The sequence below is a fragment of the Trachurus japonicus genome, chromosome 24 (assembly GCF_045865225.1).
Source record: "Trachurus japonicus isolate A0001 chromosome 24, Traja_1.0".
NCBI classification, from domain to species: domain Eukaryota; kingdom Metazoa; phylum Chordata; class Actinopteri; order Carangiformes; family Carangidae; genus Trachurus; species Trachurus japonicus.
This window is the reverse complement of record NC_140930.1, coordinates 838,129-863,194: the sequence shown is the minus strand read 5'-3', so window position 1 is coordinate 863,194 and position 25,066 is coordinate 838,129. Positions and strand designations below refer to the sequence as shown.

At 41.8% G+C, this 25,066-nt stretch overlaps 1 protein-coding gene across 2 annotated transcripts; it reads right to left on the bottom strand.

Annotated features, from left to right (window-relative positions):
* Positions 1 to 2,577: 2,577 nt before the first annotated feature.
* Positions 2,578 to 17,565, bottom strand: pak6b (p21 protein (Cdc42/Rac)-activated kinase 6b). Of its 2 annotated transcripts, none has more exons than XM_085770067.1 (9): positions 17,309 to 17,565; positions 15,299 to 15,514; positions 13,372 to 13,707; positions 10,892 to 11,290; positions 9,550 to 9,683; positions 7,304 to 7,430; positions 6,268 to 6,393; positions 5,041 to 5,175; positions 2,578 to 2,745 (listed from the first exon to the last, which is right to left on the bottom strand). In XM_085770067.1, exons 1-9 carry the CDS (start codon positions 17,513 to 17,515, stop codon positions 2,578 to 2,580), a joined length of 1,848 nt encoding a protein of 615 aa, XP_085626193.1. In that variant the 5' UTR covers positions 17,516 to 17,565. The 2 variants fall into 2 exon arrangements, with proteins under 2 accessions (XP_085626193.1, XP_085626194.1); XM_085770068.1 differs by having other exon boundaries at positions 10,892 to 11,265; positions 13,368 to 13,707; positions 15,308 to 15,514.
* Positions 17,566 to 25,066: the final 7,501 nt, after the last annotated feature.

The window sequence follows — 25,066 nt, the reverse complement described above, 5'->3', positions numbered from 1 at the left end:
ATTTTTAGGTGATGAGTCTTATTTTAAGTGGAAAGAGATTAGTTTGGACTAGAAATGAGACAAATATTCTTGGAAAGATTTAGAGTTTTTGAGCAGTTGAACAACATTTTATAGATTCATATAAATATTCTAAATATAAAAAAATACTTTAATGTAGCAGTCAGTGTGTGTGTGTGTGTGTGTGAACAGGATGTGTGTTCACTGTCTGTTAACCAACGTGACCCCACAGGTCAAAGGTCGTTTGTTATGTTTTTGTTTGAGTTTGGTTTTATTCATTGTTCATGAAAACATTTTATTATTGACATAATAAATACACACATGCTGAAACAAAGATGACAACAACCTGTCTGAAGGGTTCTACATAATAATAATAATAATAATAATAATATGAAAAGTGAACCAAAGCAGATCCAGAACTAATTGATTTATTTAAAAGTTCCTTTCATGAACTCATTTTAAAGGTCCAGTCTGTAATAATGAACAAGGTTTATAGTTAAAATCTGAATCTACTCCCTATTAATATATTAGTATCAGTGTATAATCACTATAAAATAAAACCTGTTTGGTTTCCGTAGCCTTATAATTATCCTTTTATATCTACATATAACAAGGGTCTGGCTTTAGAGAGCGTCATCTTGCACCGCCATGTTTGTCCAGCCAATCCAGCCAATCAGACAGCACGTTTCAAGAGTTTCAAGTTCATAAATAGGAGGAAACAGCAGACATGTGGTGAAATGGTTTAGATCTTCACCTCATCGCTCCTGAAATACTCTCAGTCCCAGCTGGATGTGACGATTTTACCAAATATTTTACAGACTGGACCTTTAAAGTAGAAATATTCAGATTATGAAGTGTTTGTGGATCTAATTATTTTTAAAACGTCTTCAGTTTATTTACATTTTATCAAAAATAGAAGCATCACATGACGATCGTCCACAACAGGATCAGTAACAGGAAGAATCTGGTTTTAGGTTTTAGATTCACAGGTGAACCAGAGGTCACGAGGTCACACTTGTTGCCATTTTCCAGGACTTTTCCAGGACTTTTCCAGGACTTTTCCAGGACTTTTCCAGCGGCTCCAGTCTGACAGACGTGTTGTTATTCTACATCCTCTGTCCCGTTCATGTTCTTTTCCACAGTTGGACCTTATTTTGTACAGTTTTGTTTCTCTGTTTGTTCCTCTCTCAGCTCCAGAAGTCTGGTTTAAAGATGTGCAGAGTCTGTGGCTCTAAGTTATGCATCGTATTGCATATGTATTAAAAAAAAAAAAAAAACTGGATATACAGGAAGTAAGATAACCTACACTGCAAAAACTCAAAATTTTCCAAGAATATTTGTCTTATTTCTTGTCAAAATGTCTCATTTCTAGTCCAAACTAATCTCTTTCCACTTTAAATAAGACTCATCACCTAAAAATTAACTTGTTTTTAGATCATTTTCACTTGTTTCAAACTAATTTTCACTTGAAATAAGTAGAAAAATCTGCCAGTGAAAGCAAGTTTTTTGTGTTTGTAATAAGAAAGAAAAACTTGCTCCACTATCAGATTTTTCTACTTATTTCAAGTGAAAATCTGCTTGAAAGAAGTAAAAAGTGTCTAAAAACAAGCTGCTTTTTAAATGTGATGAGTCTGATTTTAAGTAGAATGAGAATGAATTTGTTTTGACTAGAAATAAGACAAATATTCTTGGTAAGATATTTGATTTTTTTGCAGTGTAGGATTCTAGGTGGAGAAGGGGTAGGAATTAATAAGCTGATGCTTCTTCCTATTCCTTTTCAAACATACAAAGGTTTTTATCGACTAGTGCTTCAAGTGTAATATGTTATTCACATGTTTGAAATAAAGTATTCATTCATTCATTCATTCATTCATGCAATAATCTCTTACAGTTACATGCTTAGAAATTCCTATGAATACATCATAGAACAACACAAACATGGAAACACTCGTCAACTCAAAGTCTCTAGTTTTCTCACTAGAAAATAAATCCTTAGTGAGGTCTGAAGACGGCAAACAGCTCTGGTTCACTGTAAAAACTCTACATCTTACCAAGAATATTCATATTAGTCAAAACAAATCTCATTCTACTTAAAATAAGACTCATCACATTAAAAAGCAGCTTGTTTTTAGACACTTTTTACTTCTTTCAAGCTGATTTTCACTTGAAATAAGTAGAAAAATCTGATAGTGGAGCAAGTTTTTCTTTCTTATTACAAACACAAAAAACTTACTTTCACTGGCAGATTTTTCTACTTATTTCAACTGAAAATTAGTTTGAAACAAGTGAAAATGATCTAAAAACAAGTTCATTTTTAGGTGATGAGTCTTATTTTAAGTGGAAAGAGATTAGTTTGGACTAGAAATGAGACATTCTGACAAGAAATAAGACAAATATTCTTGGAAAGATGTAGAGTTTTTGCAGTGTAGTTGATGTGGTAAATCATTTTCCAGGACATTTGACTCTTTTTTTTTCATTTTCCATGTGTTTTCCATGACTGGAAATTGGTCGACCATTTTCCATGAGTTTTCCATGTTTTCCATGTGTTTTCCGGGTGTTCCAGCTGCAGCAGTGGGTCGTTCAGCAGAGCGACAGCCTCTTGCGGTGCTGCTCCACCAGCGGTACGAGGCAGCGCGGCGATGCGGCCTGCAGCAGGAACGGGTGCTGCAGCAGAGCGCCGGCGCCGGATCGCTGCAGCGTGTCGCGGGTCAACATGCAGCCCAGGAAGTCCTTCAGCACCGGGGACACCTGAGCACAGGGGGACATCATCATCATCATCATCATCATCATCATCATCATCACACACCTGGTTGGCAACGCAGCATCACTGACACGTTTAGAAGGGAACAAGCTACCCATTATTATAAAACGTAAAGGTGAAATCCTGCGATCTGATTGGTTGTTAACCGTGGTATAATGAGCATATACCACGGCTACTATTCTAAAGCCTTATCACAGCGTAGGCTATCACTCCGCCTCAGGCACGTATGACTGGTATGAATGGAAGTTGTTGTCATGTATCCATGACAACGGACTGTTGCAGTCCGTAGCAACAGACAGTTGATGTTTTTAGGATGTTAAAAATGTAGTAAAGTAGTGTAATTGACATGTTGAAGGTGAACTTTGACCTCCAGAGGGTTAACAATGGTAGAGGGGACTGAGCAGTGACAGAGCTACTAGGAGCTAACGTCTGGAGAGTGGGACTATTTTTTCACAGTGAGGCTATTTTATTGGATAATATGTATTTCTGGTTGAATAAAACTACATGAAATTGATTGTGTATCCCTCTTTCATATTGTCATTATTGGTAACCGTTTTATAAAAGCAATATATCACTCCAGTCCATGGTATATGCTCATTCTACCACTCTGAGGGGGAACAATGCCCCTTAGAGTGGTAGAATGAGCAGAGACCACGGACTGTCGTGATATATTGCTTAAATATTACACTGCAAAAACTCAAAATCTTTCCAAGAATATTTGTCTTCTTTCTTGTCAAAATGTCTCATTTCTAGTCAAAACTAAACTCTGTCCTCTTAAAATAAGACTCATCACCTAAAAATGTACTTGTTTTTAGATCATTTTCATTTGTTTCAAGCAGATTTTCACTTGAAATAAGCAGAGATAAGCAGAGATAGACCTCTACCTGGGGGGACAGGGGGACAGGCAGAAATAAGTAGAAAAATCTGCCAGTGAAAGCAAGTTTTTTGTGTTTGTAATAAGAGAGAAAAACTTGCTCCACTATCAGATTTTTCTACTTATTTCAAGTGAAAATCTGCTTGAAAGAAGTAAAAAGTGTCTAAAAACAAGCTGCTTTTAATGTGATGAGTCTCATTTTAAGTAGAATGAGATTAGTTTTGACTAGAAATAAGACAAATATTCTTGGTAAGATTTTGAGTTTTTGCAGTGTAGAGAGGGTCCGACTTTTAGCACCTTTAAAGCACAACTTACAGATGGATACTAGACAAACTAACCTGTGAGCAGCTGTAATCATGTTTAACTGGGGTCTTTATTGTGTGTGCAGTCGTGTGTCTATGGCCGGTGCGTGTGCAATAGTGTAGTAGCATATGTAGTTATTATGTGTGAATGTTTTGGACCGGTAGGCTACGTGTGCAATAATACAGCCAGGCTGCAGTCATGTCAGCATGCTCGGTCTGGTGAAAGTAAATCTAGTCTGAGCATGTGTAATTACATGTTTTATAATTCAATGAATCATGTCTAACGCAACTGTATAGATTTAATATTTCAACAAATCATGTCAATCACAATTGCATTAGATTATATATATTTTTTACAATTCAAAGAATCATGTCCAATCCTCCTGTAACTATGTAAATGTACATTTTCTGTTATCTACTGGTCCTCCGTCTTTATGGACTTTTTACGTTAAAGGGACAACAAGGAATTTCTCCGTCGGCAGAACGACAATAAAAAAGTCTGATATTAATGAGGATGAATCTCCGTTACCACTTGTTAATGGTCCATTTTAGATAAATCTATGGTTTTGTCTCTATGGTTATTTTGTTATTATTAGTGGTGGTGGAAATGCTGGGCGAGCCGACCAGCGTTTCTTTACTTTCGGTTTCGTGGCGAGTCATGAGAATAACGCCGCCGTATGAATCTCCGTTTATGGTGGGAACTACGACGGTATGTGATCGTCTTCCAACCTCTGACTTTAATTCTTGATGAATGAAAACATGAGTCTGTCTTGACCCGGTCAAAGAATTTCACGGTGCGGAGGCTCATAAATGTAGTGTGGAAACACTTCGCTTTTCCAAAACTCCTGGTTGTCCCTTTAATAGTTGTATTGTTTTGGGGACTATGGATGTAATTTAGCAGCAGAGCTAAATCCAGTGTTTTTACAGTGAGTGCAGCACTCACTGTCCATTAATATGCACTGTCCCGACTAAATAAACTAATAAAGTAAAGTAAAGTGTGTGTGTGTGTGTGTGTGTGTGTGTGTGTGTGTGTGTGTGTGTGTGTGTGTGTGTGTGTGTGTGTGTGTGTGTGTGTGTGTGTGTCTGTGTGTGTGTGTGTGTCTGACCCGGTGGATGTTCTTGGCGCTCGGTGCTGCTTCGTCTCTCAGCTTCTTCATGGCGGTGATGGGCGTGTCGCTGAAGTACGGCGGCTCTCCGTCCACCATCTCCACCACCATGACGCCCAGAGACCAGACGTCCACCTGATTGGTCACAGAGAACACCGCCTCACTCTTAGAAACTACTTAGTTACAGTTACTAGTTACTTTCTCCAAAACCTTAAAGGGATAGTTCAACATTTAGTCAGATTGGCCCATTGCCATAACCCCTCTATATTTTTTATTTTTTATTTTGCTTTTATTTAACCAGGTCGGTCCCGTTGAGACACAATGACCTCTTTTTCAAGGGAAGTCTGGCAGCATAGAAAAGTTACTACACTTACAAGACACAGAAATCACACAGCACACAGATACAATACATTACAAGATAGAAGCAACAGGAATAAAGGTTCGGATTCACAACAAAACAAGAACAAGTGCGGTATGAAGCTGCTCCAATTTCTCTCACACGAGTTTTCAAAGATCCAAGGTTGATGAGCTCCTTTAACTTTAGAGTTTTCTGCAGTGCGTTTCAAGTTCAGTATTAACTTTGGGCACGTTTAGTAAATAAAACTCATTTGAACGTAGGCAGTAATTGCATAGTCATAGCAGTAGGTTCGTTACCTTTAATTGTCGGTGCAAGCTGTTTTTAGAACAGCGGAGCAGAGCCGTGAGCTGCTCAGAGCTACGCTACGGAGGCTCATTATGGGATTTCTTGGTTTCCCTCATCATCAAACTCATCAAATACACAATCCAACAACTCCACAACGCTCTGGTGGACAAGTTGTGAGCTGCACATTCACCACGCTATGAGATAATAACACAACGTTACCACACAGAGTTGTTTTAGAGGGAAATTCATGCAAAACCGCTGATGCGTGTTGCCTTCAGGGACAGTTTTTCATCAACAGTCTCTGCATTTCCCTCTAAAACAACTCTGTGTGGTAACGTTGTGTTATTATCTCATAGCGTGGTGAATGTGCAGCTCACAACTTGTCCACCAGAGCGTTGTGGAGTTGTTGGATTGTGTATTTGATGAGTTTGATGAGGGAAACCAAGAAATCCCATGAGCCAATTAAAGGTAACGAACCTACTGCTATGACTATAGGGATTATGGCAATGGGCCAGTTTGACTAAATGTTGAACTATCCCTTTAAAGTAACTAATTACCATGAAAAGTAACTATTGCCTCCTCACCTCTGTTCCATACGGGGTCTTGGCGATGACCTCGGGCGCCATCCAGTACGGCGTTCCCACCAGAGACTTCCTCTTCGGGACGTCTTCACTGATCTGAGCACAGAAACCGAAGTCTGACAGCTTCACCTGGAGAAGGAGAAGAACAGCAGATATTACACTGCAAAAACTCTACATCTTACCAAGAATATTTGTCTTATTTCTAGTCAAAATGTCATTTCTCATCAAAACTAATCTCTTTATATTTAAAATCAGACTCATCACATTAAAAGCAGCTTGTTTTTAGACATTTTTTACTTCTTTCAAGCAGATTTTCACTTGAAATAAGTAGAAAAATCTGACAGTGGAGCAAGTTTTTCTTCCTTATTACGAGCAGAAAAAACTTACTTTCACTATCAGATTTTTCTACTTATTTCAAGTGAAAATTAGTTTGAAACAAGTGAAAATGATCTAAAAACAAGTTAATTTTTATGTGATGAGTCTTATTTTAAGTGGAAAGAGGTCAGTTTTGACTAGAAATAAGACAAATATTCTTGGAAAGATTTTGAGTTTTTGCAGTGTAGGGATATCGATTACTTGTTTTCATAATTAATCGAGGTATTAAACGGCACGATTAATTGATGGTAAAGATTCATAAATACGTCACTTTCCAAAAAAGATTATGTTGGAACCGTATCTGCAGATCAGCACCAAAGTAAAGGTGAATGAACAGATTCTGGTCCATTTAACTAACGTAACGTTGAATTGGTAGGAATTTAAATGTTAGTGTGTCATTTGTAATAAAAAAAATGATTACATTTGGAATACAGTAGATGACAATTAATGACTTGAATATTTCAAACACTTCCCCTTGGGGATGATTAATTAGTCATAGATACTTAAATATTTTGACTATATTTGATTTTAAATATTTATAATGTTGTGAAATTAATTAATGCATAATGATGTGATGTGATGTGTGTGTGTGTGTGTGTGTGTGTGTGTGTGTGTGTGTGTGTGTGTGTGTGTGTGTGTGTGTGTGTGTGTGTGTGTGTGTTACCCTCCCGTCCAGCGTCAGCAGGATGGAGTCACTCTTGATGTCTCGGTGGATGACTCCCTGACCGTGCAGGTAGGACAGAGCCTGCAGGACGTTCTCACACACCGTCGCTATCTGCTCCTCGCTCAGCCTGACACACACACACACACACACACACACACACACACACACACACACACACACACACACACACACACACACTGGTCAGTCACAACCACACACCCGACAGCCCATCTGAGTTTAGTTTAGTTTAGTTTATTTAGATCCCATCAGCTTTAGCCACGCAGCAGCAGCAGCAGCAGCAGCTTCTTCCTGGGGTGTTTTCATCTTCAGAAATGACAAATACAAACCATCAACAACAACACATACTTGTAATACCTAAAAACAAAAATACATACAGAAGACACATACTTAATACATACACGTACACACAAAACATCCAGGACGAACACCGACTGTAACAGACATCACCACACTGCAAAAACTCAAAATCTTTCCAAGAATATTTGTCTTATTTCTTGTAAAAAATGTCTCATTTCTAGTCAAAACTAATTAAAATAAGACTCATCACCTAAAAATGAACTTGTTTTTAGATCATTTTCACTTGTTTCAAACTAATTTTCACTTGAAATAAGTAGAAAAATCTGCCAGTGAAAGCAAGTTTTTTGTGTTTGTAATAAGGAAGAAAAACTTGCTCCACTATCAGATTTTTCTACTTATTTCAAGTGAAAATCTGCTTGAAAGAAGTAAAAAGTGTCTAAAAACAAGCTGCTTTTAATGTGATGAGTCTTATTTTAAGTAGAATGAGATTTGTTTTGACTAGAAATAAGACAAATATTCTTGGTAAGATACTTGAATTTTTGCAGTGCAGCTCCTACATTGAATCACTACACAACATTTACTATGTGGAAGCCAGGACCCAGTTTACAGATTTATAGCCTATACTAATGGTCACAACTACGATCCAAATAATAATCTCTTAGTTTCATTTAAAAACTAACCATGTTTCTTTGTTGTATAACATAATTCAGAAGTAAAGGGCATTCCACTGCTCCATAGCTCTATATAATACTGTATGTTGAGAAATCGCCCTGTGTTAAATAAAATAACCTCCAGCAGCGTCCAGTTGAATAATTATGTCTGTTTGAACTAAAAGATCATTTTCTATACAAAATATACGGCATTTTAGTTGTTATAATATTTCTAAGATGTAGAGGTTTAAATAATGTTAGTTTGAGACGTTGCAGTGGCTTACTCAACAGTCTATTGCTAGCAAGAAGTTGCTTTCCACAGGCAGTGTCTGTAGCTAGCCCAGCTGTGCAGGTCAACAAAGTCCACTCTGGAAACGTTTTTTGTTGTGAAGAAAAAATATAAAAAATCTCCAGTTTTATTCCACAGGATTACAAAACAAAGTGGCCGGCTAACACACTTGTAGCAACTAATTACTAAAAAGCAGGTAAGAAAACCGTTTGCTTCTCCAGCTATCAAGCTCTGACTGCCTGCTCTCAGATCAACAGGAATCCCACACACCTATGCGTTCTTAAAGGGGAAGTTTACCTTTTACCGACATATACCGAGTCACGTAAAAAACAAGAATACCAATATGCTTTTAACATTTTTAACCACTATATAAACTTAGAAATGAAATTATTAATGCGTCATGCGTATAGGTTAGTTTGGTTCTTTTCTCCTTTTATTTTTTTTATTGTTTTTTACTTGCTTAAGTGTATGTGTGTGTGTGTGCGTGTAGGGGGCACACCATATCTTGGCTTATTTCCCCTGGCTCTTAAATGTTGAATGTCAATTCGAATGTGTTGCTGAGACTCTTTTCACGTCATGCTGGTTGTGGTATTGTATTGTATTGTCCTTTGTTTGTTTATTTATGTATTTATTCACTATGGCTAGGTGCAACTGCAAACTGAATTGCCCATTGGGATCAATAAAGTTTTCTCTCTCTCTCTCTCTCTAATCATTAAATCCTGTGTACTTACATATTATTGAATTATTCATCTTCTTAACACATTTTAATCATATGAACTGTATTTCTCATCATGAACTCTACTTCTGCCTCTACATGAGAAATACCATCAACAAATATGACAATCTGTGCTTAACATCCAGTTGCAGGTGTGTGTGTGTGTGTGTGTGTGTGTGTGTGTGTGTGTGTGTGTGTGTGTGTGTTTTTGTGTGTGTGTGTGTGTGTGTGTGTGTGTGTGTGTGTGTGTGTGTGTGTGTGTGTGTGTGTTCACCGTGTCTCGTTGACGATGTGTGTGAGCGCTCCTCCCTGCAGATACTCCATGACGACCCAGAGCTCCTCCTCCACCAGAGCGCTGCGGTGCATCTGCACCACGTTGGGGTGTCGGTAGTCCCTCATGATCACCACCTGGACACCAAGACACCAGAAATGCACAAATATTTACTTACTGGTAGTCAATGTACGTTCAAATTAGGCGTGAATTTTTGGAAAGATTATAGAGATATTTCTGGAAAAAAAAAGTGATACAATTTCTCCCAAAAAGTTGAAATATTCTTAGAAAAAAGTGGTAGAAATTCTCAAAAAAAAGCGGTAAGATTTAAAAAAGAAAAAAAGAAAAAAATGTATTAGAAAAAGTGGTAAAATTCCATTAAAAAATCCTGGAAAAAAGTTGTACAATTTCTCCCAGAAAAGTTGAAACATTCCTAGAAAAAAGTGGCAGAAATGTTCAGTACATCACAACAGAAAAGTAAAAGTAAACTTGACGAGTTAGCATTGAGAATAGGGAAATAAAACAAAAAAAATAAAAATGAAATACTACAAAAATGTTTCAAAATCTTACCAATTCATGCATTCTGCATCATTCTATTTCATAATTTCATTCCATATCTTTATATAAAATATCCATTACTTAAAGATAGATATTCTATATATTTTAATAATCCATATCTATATTAGTTATGTTAAGTAGTTATTATCCCTTGCTGAATAATATTATTCTGTATCTTTAGTGCACCAAAGCCGTTAAGCCAATTTCTACCAAATTAATTTACTGCAACATAGGGTTCACGTCATGATATCGTCTATATTTTGAGTGTAGAAATAAAACAAATATGTAAAATAAAATAAAAACTTGAATCCATAGTTTCTTTGTTTGATACATCACGCGACTTTTGGTAAAGTACCTGCATTTATATATATAAATATGCATATTTATATTAGGAGCTGGCCTGCTGTGCACTGCAAAAACTCACGTATCTTACCAAGAATATTTGTCTTATTTCTAGTCAAAACAAATCTCATTCTACTTAAAATCAGACTCATCACATTAAAAAGCAGCTTGTTTTTAGACACTTTTTACTTCTTTCAAGCTGATTTTCACTTGAAATAAGTAGAAAAATCTGATAGTGGAGCAAGTTTTTCTTTCTTATTACAAGCACAAAAAACTTTCTTTCACTGGCAGATTTTTCTACTTATTTCAAGTGAAAATTAGTTTGAAACAAGTGAAAATGATCTAAAAACAAGTTCATTTTTAGGTGATGAGTCTTATTTTAAGTGGAAAGAGATTAGTTTTGACTCCGCCCCCTGCCCCCTGCCCCCCCCGCCCCCTCTCCTACCTCGTTGAACAGCAGCTCGCGGCGCTGCTGCCTCCTCAGGTCCATCATCTTCACGGCCACCTGGCGGCCGCTGTGGCGCTCGCGGGCGATGCAGACGACGCCCGTCGAGCCCTCGCCGATCTTCACGAAGTCCTCCAGACTCGTCCGGGGGTCTCCGGGGTCCACCACCCGCTGCAGCGCCGCGCGGAACTGCTGGTGGCTCACGGCCTGGGGGGGGGAGGAGGGGGGGAGGGGCTGGGAGGGGGAGGAGGGGGGGCGCGGCGCCGTGGGAACGCTCAGGCTGGAGAGGGGGCGCGGCGAGCGCTGGGGCAACCCTCGACCGGTGACCAGGGGGCTGCTGGTGCTGTTGGGAGGGGGCAGCAGGACGGGGGAGGAGGGGGAGGAGGGGGAGGAGGTCACCTGGGGGAGGGGGGGGGGGACACTGGTCAGGTTATTAGAATTTGAATTAGAAAACTTTATTGTCCCGCCAAGGCAGGAAATTCATCTTTGGTCTCACTTCTAGACAGAACAGTCAGAACACAAACGCTGCCAGCGGCTTCACATGAGACAAAACAAAGTCACCAGCGGTCACATCACATACAGATGTAAAAATAAAAATAAAATAAAATAAAATCCCCTTTACTGTGTCTTGTTGATTATGCAGATGGCATCGGGGATGAAGGAGCCCTTGTAGATCTTTTTCTTTGCTAGAGGAACTCTATAGCGCCGCCCTGAGGGAAGTTGTTCAAATTCACTGTGTAGGGGCCGAGTCTCGTCTCTGATTATTGACAGAGCTTTCCTTTATTGATGAAGCTCTGATGTCATCACCTCAGTTTGTTCTTTACGTCTGTTGAAACTTGTCGTGGAATATTTATGTATAAAAACTAGCGGAAGCTTCTCGGAGCTCCTCTTCCCGGTTCGTCAAATTTGGACGCTTGGAAGCTTCCGCTACAAAACGAGCTTGAAATATAGACTTATTAAATTTTTTCGGGACAATTTCTCATGTTGGGGCTTCAATACAAGAGGGACATTACAGACGAGCAGCATGGAGGTATCTGGATGTTTTTTGGTGTGTCTTTTTGTTATGAAGACAGTTGGTATCCATTAGCAACCGTCATATGGACATGCACTGCTACGCCGAGACCCCCTGTAACTCAGAGAAGCCACGGAGGACTCTGAAACTTCTCCCAGCCCTTAGCAGTGTTGGGCAAGCTACTTGGAAAATGTAGTGAGCTAAGCTACAAGTTACTTTACATGAAATGAAGCTTCACTACACTAAAGCTACCCACCAGAGAAATGTAGCAAGCTACGCTACAATAAAATGACAAAAGTAGCTTAGCTACATCAAAGCTATTTTTTTTTACACCAAACTAACTTAATTCCAAGTAGGGGTGCACCGAAGTGGCATTTTTTTGGCCGAATACCGAATAAAATCAAAACGCTTGGCCGAATAACCGAATACCGAAAGTGGTTTTAAAGTTGTTGTTTTTTGTTTTTTTTAATAGGGCCTATTGGATAAATAAAATATTTTTTTAGACTTAATTTTCAAAGAAAGTAAATGTTTATTGACTATTCTGACAGTTTTTGAATATGCCAGTTGGTCATCAAAAAAGCACAAGAAGTTAAACAAAGTTTTTCATTTATATCGGCCCATTGTGAGTGCTGAAAGATCTATGCAAGTACAATCCAAAAAAACCCAAGTGTCTTTTAAAACAGTGGTTCCTAACCTTTCTTGGTCAGATTTTTTTTAAATTCATCAATTAGGCTACTAGACATTTCAGGCGACCTCATTTGAATTTCAGGCGACCCCACGAGGGGTCCCGACCCCAAGGTTGGGAAACACTGTTTTAAAAGACGTCGGCCACGGACGGAGTGGGCGACATGCTGGGACGAGGAGCTTTCGTTTTAACTGCTGCAGCCGTCTCTCCCTCTCGTACTCGGCATGCTGTTCAGGGTGTTTGGTTTGATTCATTAAAAGGCGCGTTCCTACAGGAACGGTCCCGTCACTCAGCCTCTCAGTGGCCGTGTCTCGGGCTCTTGGAGCGACGTGCAACGGTGCGCGCGGTCGCTGTGCAGCGATAAAGTTGTCCAGCTACGGCTCTGATTCACCAACTTATCCCTCCTTCTCTGTCACCTGCTGCGTGCTGCGCCGCTGCAGCAGATGGGCATCTGCAGATACGTACATTACGTCACATGGAAGCGGTGCGTTTAAGGTCTAGAAATGCCTGGGGAAATGTAGCTTCTGTGGACGCTACCGCGCTACTGATCAATTAAATAGCTTAACTACTGAAAAGCTATTTGATGTAGAAAACAGCGACGCTACGACCACGCTACTGAGAAATGTAGTTAAGTTACTAACGCCGCTACTTGTAACGTCGCTACTGCCCAACACTGGCCCTTAGTCCACATGAGGGGGGGGAGATAATCAGTGAAATTTGAATTGAATTTTGGGTGAACTATCCCTTAAGCTAAACTATGCTAAGCTAAGCTAGGTGCCGTACCTTGAGGTCGTAGGTGGAGTGAGGCCTTCTGGGAGTGTGCGTGGACGAGGCCAGCAGGTCGGGCAGCTGAGTCTTGGGTCTCAGGTTAACTCTGTGGTCTGAGCTCTGCAGGTTGTAGTGACAGGAAGTCGCCCGCTGTCGTAGCTCCGCCCCCTCGCTGCCGCGTGCGTAGCGTCCAGCCGAGCCGCTGGGGGGCGTGGCCTCCCCCGGCGCCGCCTGGCGGTGGGACCGGACCCCCGGCAGGGCGCCGTTCAGCTCGGGGCTGCCGCTCGTCTCGCCGCGGACCAGTCTGATCCGGTCCTGCCAGTAGGTCGACCTCCCGTCGCCGTGGGTTACCTGGGGTCGTATTCACAAAGAGTCTCAGGGTTAAAAGTAGCTCCTACACTGCAAAAACTCAAAATCTTTCCAAGAATATTTGTCTTCTTTCTTGTCAAAATGTCTCATTTCTAGTCAAAACTAATCTCTTTCCACTTAAAATAAGACTCATCACCTAAAAATGAACTTGTTTTTAGATCATTTTCACTTGTTTGAAACTACTTTTCACTTGAAATAAGTAGAAAAATCTGCCAGTGAAAGCAAGTTTTTTGTGTTTGTAATAAGAAAGTAATAAGGAACTTGCTCCACTATCAGATTTTTCTACTTATTTTAAGTGAAAATCTGCTTGAAAGAAGTAAAAAGTGTCTAAGAACAAGCTGCTTTTAATATGATGAGTCTGATTTTAAGTAGAATGAGATTTGTTTTGACTAGAAATAAGACAAATATTCTTGCTAAGATATTGAGTTTTTGCAGTGTAAGGGCCGAATTTAGGAGCAACTCCTAAAACAAGTGGGCGTGTCAGTCTTTAATTTAGGACTCCTAGTTTGTTAAAGGGGACATATTCTGCTCATTTCTGCTTCTTGACATGGCACCTTGATGTCTAACAGTAATGGGAGCGAGGGCTTGAATATTCACATCACCCGGCTTGTGATGTAATAAACCGGGTGAAATTAAAACGGCTCGTTAAGAGACACATTTTCTGACCATGGCAGTTTACAAAACATTGACGTAGTTGTCAAAACTGACGTTTAAGGGGTGAAGAGGCAAATACACACTAAAGCTATGAAAAAGTGAGTTTTGCATAATATGTCCCCTTTAAAATAAGAGTAATTCACAAAGTATTTTAGGCCTAAAAGTAGAAAGTAGCTCCTAAGTCTGGGAGAGCTTAAAAGTCCTGGTGAGGACTCCTAACTCAGTAAGACCTATTCACAAAGAATCGCAAATGGCTGCAGCCAGGCAAATGTTTTGGAGACACTGGAGGACTGGGGGGTGCTGGAGCACCTGCCCCTTTGCCCTTTGATGCCCAAAGTGCCTTTTTGTCGTTTTTTTGGGGTTTTTTTTGTTACAGCAACAATATCTACAACATTTTCGCTATAAAACGGGAGTAGTGACGGTGACGGACTGTCCAATATAGGCGTCACAACGGTCGGACCGAGGTGACTGCGACCGCTGTGATGCAGTCGTGCTGATGTGAGCCAAAATATTTTTTTTAAGTTGGTGGGTGCGCTAGACACATACATCTGTTAGTAGTAATAGTAGTATATAATAGCTCACGTGATAGGGCAGCTCCTTCAGTAAACTAAACTTATTGTCAGTCGGGTTCAAATCCTGCTATAGGCCACAGATGTGGGTAATGCATTTTCTTTTCTAATCATTATTATGATCACCATATATATATACAATATTAGGGCTGTCAACGAACGTGAAAATTAATATTTGAATGTGGGAAGAAAAAAAAAGAAGACCACCGGCACTCAACAACCAATCACCGTGTTGAGCGCCTCTAATTCGTGCACGAGAATTGACGTAATCCATAGCAACGGGGCGTCACCAGGGCGTCACTCTTAGTGATTTATCCTTAGTAAGAGTCGGTCTCAGCGGCTTTGTGAACACGGCCTACCTGGTCTCCATGACGACCGATCTTCTCGTACTGGAACGACTCTTCCTCCGCCATCTCGCCCAGCCATCCCAGCGACCGGGCCCGTTTCCGTGCCGACGGGCTGCAGCGACGCAGCGAGTTGGAGCCCGACACGGACAGACGGCTCATCTCAGAGATCACGTGGCTGATGTAGTCGCCGTGGCCGATGAAGCTGCCGCGCACGATCCGCTGCCGGGGGAAACACGATCAATAACACCATCAATAACACGATCAATAATTATTTTATTTTTTTTGGGGGGTGAACTGCTATTTAAATCAACACTAAGGAACTTTTCAACCTTCATATAATATTTTCATAACTTTTGTGATGATACATCGACTTACAACAGGTTGAATGACACCTCTGTCATGGCCTGAGGGGGTCTGTATCATTATGGTCTGTATCTCTTTCTCTGGCACTAAGCAGCTTTGAGGAGCATGGTAGGAACCCTGCTCTCACTTTACTTTCACTTTCACTTTTGCGAGTCACGACAAGGAGGGAACAGCAATGATTGTGTGTGTGTGTTTACTCAGAAATGATCCACTGGAAACAGAAACTTAGTTTGGACGTCTTCTGTTCATTTCCATGCACCGGGAGATCAGGATGTTTACGGCGCTACGCGCTAGTGTTCATGGGAAATGGAGTCTTCCTTCAGGCAAAACACTACCGCTTTGGGCCACTGGCGCCACCAAACTCAACCAAAACTGAAAGTTCTTTAGTACTGCTTTAAAGTGAAGTCAGCTCACAAAGGAATATGAAAAAAAACCATGAAGTGGGTCTTCACAGTACAACCAATAAAAACCACCAACTAGAGTTCTAACACCGTGTTCTGACAGGCAGCGAGCAGCCAGCGAAACGGCAGCGAAAACTCGTGCGAGGGTGTCCTGATCTGCAGCGTGACGATTTTGTCGTGAGTATTTTCTATTGGTTCAGAATCCAAACCAATCAGATTATCGAGGGACGTAGCTACACAAACTTGCGGCGCTATTCTGAGATTCCTGACATTTCCTGGTTGCTGTTTCTCACATGTTTGAGTGATTTTTCCTCTCTGGTAACTAGCTTGTCAACAGGAAGCAGCGTGGACTTATCGACCAATAAGAAGTGTTTAGGGGCGGGACACCGCCGCCGAATGTCGTCCAGATAGAGACAACGCGAGCGATAATTTCAGGGTTGAGCGACATCGCTGGACGGAGCGACGTCTGATTGAAAAGTAGCTACGCATTCTAATCACTTTTCCTCGCTCGCGTCGCTGTCACATCGCTGTCTGTCAGGACGCGGTGTTAAACAGAAAGTCTTTCAGACTGATTCCCTTTAAAGGTGTAGCTACAGAAACGTCCGTTTGTCCTGTTTGTCGCGCCGAGTTGTCACGAGCTGCAACACGAGTTTACCCGAGTAAGGAAAACAAATTTGATTGGTCGTTATGGAGCGGGCGGGATATTCAAAGCTTGGGGGGGGACCGAGCTCCGTGTGTGTGTGTGCGTGTCTCAGACGTTTGATTGACGGATGACGGATCCAATATCAGTGGCTGGTGAATCGTGAGCAGGCTGACGTATAATCTGTGTGCCTGCATTATCCAATGCGGAAAAAAAATTACACACTTTCATCCCGGATTTACTCAAAAATAGAATTTTGCACAAAGTTTGGCCTACATCGTCTGATAGATGAGTTATCACATTCATTTTATGATCCAGAGTGGGCTCAAATTCAGTTTTCTTTTCTGTACACCTTTAACAACTAGCAAAGGGACTATCGATAGAAATTAGCATTCCAGCTAACTCGGGTGCGTTCACATTAATGTTCCCGCTTCAAATAAACATACAAACTTGTATGAAAATGTGAAACAATTTAAATGTTCATAACAAACATAGGCCTACATAACAATTTAGACAAAAGCCATTAAGCATGTTTGCTCTCTGGGTTTATAATTATCAAATGATGTAAACACGATGATCAAACTGATGATGTAACGGCCGCTCCCTGACCTTCCTGGGTCCCAGCTCGACCTGGGTGATGGTGGAGGGGTCGACCAGGGGGCGTGGCCTCCTCAGCGTGTCGATGACGCTCTGCCACTGCGGCGGCAGCCCCACGTAGCGGCCGCTGGCGGCGTCGAACGACGTGTGGACGCGGTGCTGGAAGTCCAGCGGCGCCGAGATCTCCGGCCTGCGCCTCTTCTTCCTCTGACGGAACATCGCCACGGCAACACGGCAAAATCACACACGCTCAGACATCAAGGTACACACTTCACACACACACACACACACACACACACATAAAGACACACACACATAGACACCAGGTTACAAATAGGATGTGAAAACCAAAAAGGATTTCAAAGTAAAAGTCCCAGATTGAGACCTCGTTACTCCATTTCTGTCCACCTCTCACACTTTCCCGACCCCCCCCAGGTCAGATGAAAGGTCACTGGGGGCTGGTTTTTGGCGATAAGGTGTATCTCTGGCTAAACTCTGGATGTCCCGAGTTTCAGAATGAAAGTCAATTTTTTGGACCCGTAATGCATTTTAACAACATCCATCACCCTTCAACCTCCACCTATGGGTTTTTAATGTATTTTAAGGTAAAAATTTTAACTAACAGATATCACCATGAAACTTCCCAAGTTCATCACTCACATTACGACAAATATTTTTTGAATTACAAGTTTTGTCAAATTTTATGTTTAAATGTGTAAATGAGGCAATATCTAATGAAATATGTGCTAATTTGCATATATTTCCAGAACAGAAATCTGAACAATGGATAAAGTCACCTTCAAAATTCAAAACACAGATCACATTGCTCTAAGGACTTCCTGAAAAATGTGGTACGATTTGGTGTTTCTACAGTAAATATTTTGGAGAGGATGGCAGTTTTAAAACATCAGGCCGTTCTGCTCCTCTCAGAAAATATTTGTATTGGAGTCAATGAGGAGCAGAGACAGACGTGGCCGCACTCAGAGGCTGATTCTGTCAATTCTGTAAGTCTCTCTGATATTTTGAGCAGATGGTGAGAAACAGAACAAGTTTGTCTACAAATTCTGAAAAAATCATGTGTGTAGAGTGTAAATTGTGGCCGGGCCGAGTGTGGAAAGAGAAAAAATCTGGAGTTTTTCTGGGCTTTCTCCCACTCTAACCGATGATGTCACCCACTCTGACACGAACATTCCGTGCAATACACACCCATTATAATCTCATAATTTCTCCAAAAATGATCATGGTCATTGACCAGGGATTGATCAAAAACTATATGACCTATCAAAACGTGGAGTAATACGACAATACACAAGACTTGTGTCTACTGTTTAAAGTTTAAATGGAGTCTCTAGGTGAAAGTATGCCTGAGCAGTAGACGTTTGAAAAACTCCAATGATTGGTCTTTTTCGCTCTTTTTTTTTTCCGCTCGTCCCATTGACTTCAATGCAAAATTCTGAGCAGTTTTACCGATCCCGATTCAAACCCACGTCTTGATATATAATTTCTAGTAGCGAATCGAAAATTGTCCGGAAGATGAAAAATTTAAAAAAGTAGGAAAAAATCCACACAATAACAGTAGTGCCCGGTGCGACGGCCCGTGGCCCTAATCGTGTGTTTTTGCAGCTAAAACAACTGGCCAGGAAGGGGTTAAAAACGTATCTGAGGGTACAGGAAGTGAGCGTTCAGTCTCTCACCTGGTCGACCAGGTGAGTCGGCGTCTCACCACCTCAGGTCGACCAGGTGAGTCGGTCCAGTTCCACCTGGAGAAAGAGACGATGAAGCAGAAACTCCTCCTCCTCTTCCTCCTGTTTGACAAGAGGGAGGAGGAGGAGGATGTGGAGGAGGAAGAGGAGGGGGGGGGGGGGGGGGGGTCAGCTGTTCAGACTGTGTCATATGATCTCAGGTTCAGACACGCACACACACACACACACAGGCTACTCCAGTGTGACCCAGTTTTCCCACAGACAGTGAACACACCTCACCTTTACGTTTATGACTCTCTATCTCTCTATAAACTACATGGATCACCGTGACAACACACAACCCCCACGTTCAAACCCGTGTGTGTGTGTGTGTGTGTGTGTGTGTGTGTGTGTGTGTGTGTGTGTGTGGGGTGAGGGTGTGACTGACTGACATACCTGAGGAATCGAACAGGCGGCGGCTACATGAGCAGACGGCTCCGGTGGTGACTCAGCCTCGGGACCTGTTGAAGCAGCTGCTGGTTAACGCTCTGGCTGCGCTCTTATTTTGAAAGACAAGAAAACTAAATGCTCTGATCTGATTGGCTGAGAGCCGGTCACATGACTGCAGGTAGAAGAGGCAGGTAGGTGTGTTTGGAGAAGTCCCAGCATGCACTGCAGCAGCAGGAAATACACAGACCTGTGTCATCATCCTATCGGCCAATCACAAGGCAGGAGCCTCAGGGAATGAGTCTGGGAAATCTGGTGTCATGGTTCTTGGAGTCATTTTTGACCAGGACCTTTCCTTCAGCTCCTACATAAAACACGTGACTAGGACCGCCTTCTTCCATCTGCGCAGTATCACTAAGATTAGGAATATCCTCTCCCAGAGTGATGCTGAGAAACTAGTACATGCATTTATCACTTCTAGGCTAGACCGGTGGTTCTCAACCAAGGACCCTAAATCGACCCAAATTAGACCACGGACCCCCATTGGACCAAATTTAGAAGTAAACACCAGAAATACACAAATATTTGTTCTGAGACTGAAGAACATTACTTTTTTATATTTTTAAATTAGGGCCAATGGCGTGAATTATTGGAAATATTATAGAGAAATTTCTGGAAAAAGTGGTCCAATTTCCCCCAAAACATTTAAACATTTCTAGGAAGAAGTGGTAAAAATTCTCCAAAGAAAAAGTAGAAAATAAAAAAAAATTCTTTAAAAAAATTTTCAAAATAAAAATTAAAAAGTAAAAATTTTCTAGAAAAAAGTTTTTTTTTAAATCTAGAAAAAGTGGTAAAAGTAAAAAACAAAAACTTCTAGAAAAAAGTGGTAAAGTTTCTAAAACAAAAAAGTAAAAAAAAAATCTAGAAAAAGTGGTAAACAACTCACCCACTCTCCTCCAATTCTACGCTATGCAGCAACTTCCCGTGTCCAGCACAGAGTCCAGTCCGAGGCCGACTGGCAGCACAAACATCTGGTTTCAGCACAAACATCTGGTTTCAGCACAAACATCTGGTTTCAGCACAAACATCTGGTTTCAGCGGCCACTGACAGGCAGTGACCACCAAACTGACCACTTGATTCTGTGATGTCTGCTTGTTGTAGCCATGGTTACAGGTAGTCAGCTGTTGTAGCCATGGTTACAGGTAGTCAGCTGTTGTAGCCATGGTTACAGGTAGTCAGCTGTTGTAGCCATGGTTACAGGTAGTCAGCTGGCGTGGAGGCGATGACAGAGTGAAGTAGAGTCCTGCAGCTCAAGGATGAATGTGTGTGTATTACTACATATAATGCAGCTAAGTTCCTATGTATCTTCATCAGTTTATAAAAGTTATTATCGAGTGTTCACAGGGAAATGAACGGAGAGAATCACGTAAACAAGCGCGAGATTAGACGCGACGTCACACACGCGATCAGGACGCCGTTCGTTGCAGGAAGAGACTGTCTGTAATTTAGTGAAGGAAACATCACGGACACGGCTGAGTTTATGGAGTTTGAGAACAACAACGACTGGTTTCATTTCGATGGGCGCTGCTATCAGTTAGAGACCGAGTTTACTGAAGACGAGCTGAAGGAAACGGAGGAGAAAAGTGACAGAGGGGCAGCTGCGGTGGAGACTATGTGCTGGAAACGGAGGCTAAAAGTGACAGAGGGAGAGAGCCGGTGGAGTCTAAATGTTGGACCTGGGGGAATCAAGTGGTCAGTGTGGTGGTCACTGCCTGTCGGTGGCCGCTTAAACCAGATGTTTGTGCTGAAACCAGATGTTTGTGCTGAAACCAGATGTTTGTGCTGAAACCAGATGTTTGTGCTGAAACCAGATGTTTGTGCTGAAACCAGATGTTTGTGCTGAAACCAGATGTTTGTGCTGAAACCAGATGTTTGTGCTGAAACCAGATGTTTGTGCTGAAACCAGATGTTTGTGCTGAAACCAGATGTTTGTGCTGAAACCAGATGTTTGTGCTGAAACCAGATGTTTGTGCTGCCAGTCGGCCACGGTATGTGTTGTCAGTACCTGGACTCTATGCTGGACGTGGAAAGTTGCTGCATAGCGTATAACTGATCGCACGTGTGACGTCGCGTCTAATCTCGCGCTTGTTTACGTGATTCTCTCGGTTCATTTCCCTGTGAACACTCGATAATAACTTTTATAAACTGATGAAGACACATAGGAACTTAGCTGCTAATACACACACATTCATCCTTGAGCTGGACTCTACTTCACTCTGTCATCGCCTCCACGCCAGCTGACTACCTGTAACCATGGCTACAACAGCTGACTACCTGTTACCATGGCTACAACAGCTGACTACCTGTAACCATGGCTACAACAGCTGACTACCTGTAACCATGGCTACAACAAGCAGACATCACAGATAGGATCTGGGGGAATCAAGTGGTCAGTGTGGTGGTCACTGCCTGTCGGTGGCCGCTGAAACCAATCGTGTGTCTCAAATCGCACACTTCTCTCAGTGCACTGGTTTACAGTACACTGTAAAGCAGTGCACTACTGCACTAATTTGGACAGGCTAGTACCGTCTCAAATCAAACTCTGCCGCTGCGCACTGACCGGAAATGACTCGACAGCTTCTTCTTCTATTTTTTTAATTCTGATTGCAACCGGCCCTATCGCTATCGCCGACACTTGACAGCGCTTTCTGCCGATCAAAACGAGCTATTAAGTTGTGTTTTATTGTGTTAGTGTTGTTGTTGTGCTGTTATTAGTGTTTTTTAAAGACATGTACGGCGGTGACAGCTCCGTCGCTGCTCAAAGCAACCGCTGCCGTTTGAAAAGTAGTGACGTGTTTCTGCTACGTCACTAAGACGACGGCTGTTGAGGGTGGAAAGTGTCCATCGATCCACACTCAGTGTTCTGGCCGTTTGAGTGCGCCAATTGAGTGCGCATAGCGCACTACATTTTCGCACACTGCTCAGTGTGAACGCACTTATGCACTCAAAATATTAAGTGTGAGTGCAGAAGTGCACGATTTAGGACACAGCTCAGATGTTTGTGCTAAAACCAGATGTTTGTGCTGAAACCAGATGTTTGTGCTAAAACCAGATGTTTGTGCTGAAACCAGATGTTTGTGCTGAAACCAGATGTTTGTGCTGAAACCAGATGTTTGTGCTGAAACCAGATGTTTGTGCTGCCAGTCGGCCTCGGACGTGTGTTGTCAGTGCCTGGACTCTATGCTGGACATGGAAAGTTGCTGCATAGCGTATAACTGGAGGAGAGTGGGTGAGTTGTTTTTGTCTCTTTTCAGTAGAAACCAGGCTAAGCTAACAGATGTTTGATGCCTCGTATTATGGGATGGAACCCTGTTTGTACTGTTGATGACGTTTGGTGCTGTTCTGAGCATTATTTGTGGCTGTAAGTGGCTTTTTGATCGGTGGCTAGTGGATCCGTATACTGCGCTGTTTGTTATGGTGCGGCCATTGCTAAAGTTGTTACAACTAGAGAAGCTAGCGGTTAGCAGACTTCATCTCTGGAGGGGGGGTCTAACTCGGTGTTACGGTGCGTTGGACCATGGCTTAAACTTAGGGTTGGCCTTTAACATTTCCATGTTTCTCACATTCTCTGTTGTAAACTGTTTTCTTGTCTGTAACAACATCTCTGTCCCGTCTGTCCGTCCTGGGTGATGATCCCTCCTCTGTTGCTCACCCTGAGCTTTCTCCTGGTTTTCCCTGTTAAAAGGGTTTTCCATGGAGTTTTTCCTCAGTGGATGTGAGGGTCTAAGGACAGAGGATGTTGTTATGATGGGATGTAAAGCCCTTTGAGACAAACTGCTGGTAGAAACGGGCTATACAGATAAAATTGCCTTGCCTTGTGTCATGGACCTTTGTTACTGAGCTAGAACCACTGTCCATAAACCAGAACCTTTGTTCTTAAACCGTAAACAGAGGTTCTACTCTTTCTGCTCCAGAGAACCGTTTTCATCCAGAGAACACTGTTTACATGTTCTGTTATTCATCATATTCTGTGTAGAACTGTTACAGAAGACGGGAGTCGGCGTGCTCACCTGTCAGCCAGAGTCCAGTAGAGTCCAGGTGAGTCCTTTCTTTCTTTCTTTTTATATATTCCAACCAAGGCAATTTGACAATATCATCCCAACATGTCTTCCATTGGTTGGAAGGGAGCAGGGAGAAGATACATCTTATATCACCTGCCCCTCACTCAATATCTGATTGTCCAAGGAATCTGTCACTGAGCAACATTCACCATAAAACAAACAAAAAAAATAAAGTCCAGGTGAGTCCAGGTGAGTCTTGTGTGCTCTGGTTCTTGCCGTCGTCTCTCTTCTCCTCTCCCTCCCCCACCCCGCTCGTCCCTGTCTCACCTTGTCTCAGGTATGGAGGGAAACCAGGAGAAGGGGGCGGGGCTTAGCGGAGGGGGCGGGGCTTAGTGGACTGACTCAGTCTCTCTATGTGAAATCAAACCATCTCTGTCGACAAGAAGAACTTCTACTTTGGATGTTGAGTTGGGAATGAATGATTGACAGCCGCGTGTCATTCTCTGTGTTTTATAACTTAAACTATAAGGTTTACACACACACACACTGACACACACACACACACACACACACACACACACACACACACAGACACACAGACACACACAGACAGACAGAAGTGGTGAAACAGTGAGTGGCCTCTCTGACTCTCTGCAGGCTGCAGCTTGCCTCCTCGCGCCCCTCAGGCGCAGGAAGCACGTGGCCCCGCCCACTTCAGAGTGAGAAAACTTTCAAAATAAAAGTCTGGAGACAAAACCAGTCCAACATGTAAAACAGGCAGTAGGTGAGACTCTACAGGTGAATAGGGGAAAGATTTTAACTAACAGATTTCACCATGAAACTTCCCAAGTTCATCACTCACATTAAGACAAATATTTTTTGTATTACAAGTTTTGTCAAATGTTATGTTTAAATATGTAAATGAGGCAATATCTCATTAAATATGCACTAATTTGCATATATTTCCAGAACAGAAATCTGAATAAATTGATAAAGCTGCTTTGTTTTATTTAGTTGACATATTAGAGTCTTTAGTTTTTACAGAGGAGGACTGTGGATATCTCTTTTTATCACTCTGTAAATGAGGCAGTGAATGATATATCAACAATCCCCACAGTAGCAGTAGCTAACTTTTAGTGAATTTAGGAGAAATTTACAGCTGAAAAAAGACTAAATGAAGTAAAATCATAAATAACCTTCATGTGGATTTCCTTGAGTCAGAAAGAAGACAAAATAACACAAACACCTCAAAATTGATCAGTGCATGTTTTTGCCTGTAGTGTATAAATACTGAACTCAGTCTTTGATTCCTTTGATTGAGTGTTGCTTTGTTCTACCTTTCCGTTTCCATGGCAACCAGGTGTCAGAGTTGGCTGCTGGTCACATCCTCACTGTTGGTTTTTACAATATATTTTTACGATTCTTCTCAGTTCAGTTTGAGATGAAATTCACAACAACGAACAGTAAAAAGAGTTTTTATTGACACACAAACACAGATACATAGAAATATAGAGACATAGAGACAGAGGGTCAGAGGTCAAAGGTCAGGGGTCAGGGGTCACGGGGTCAGAGGTCACGG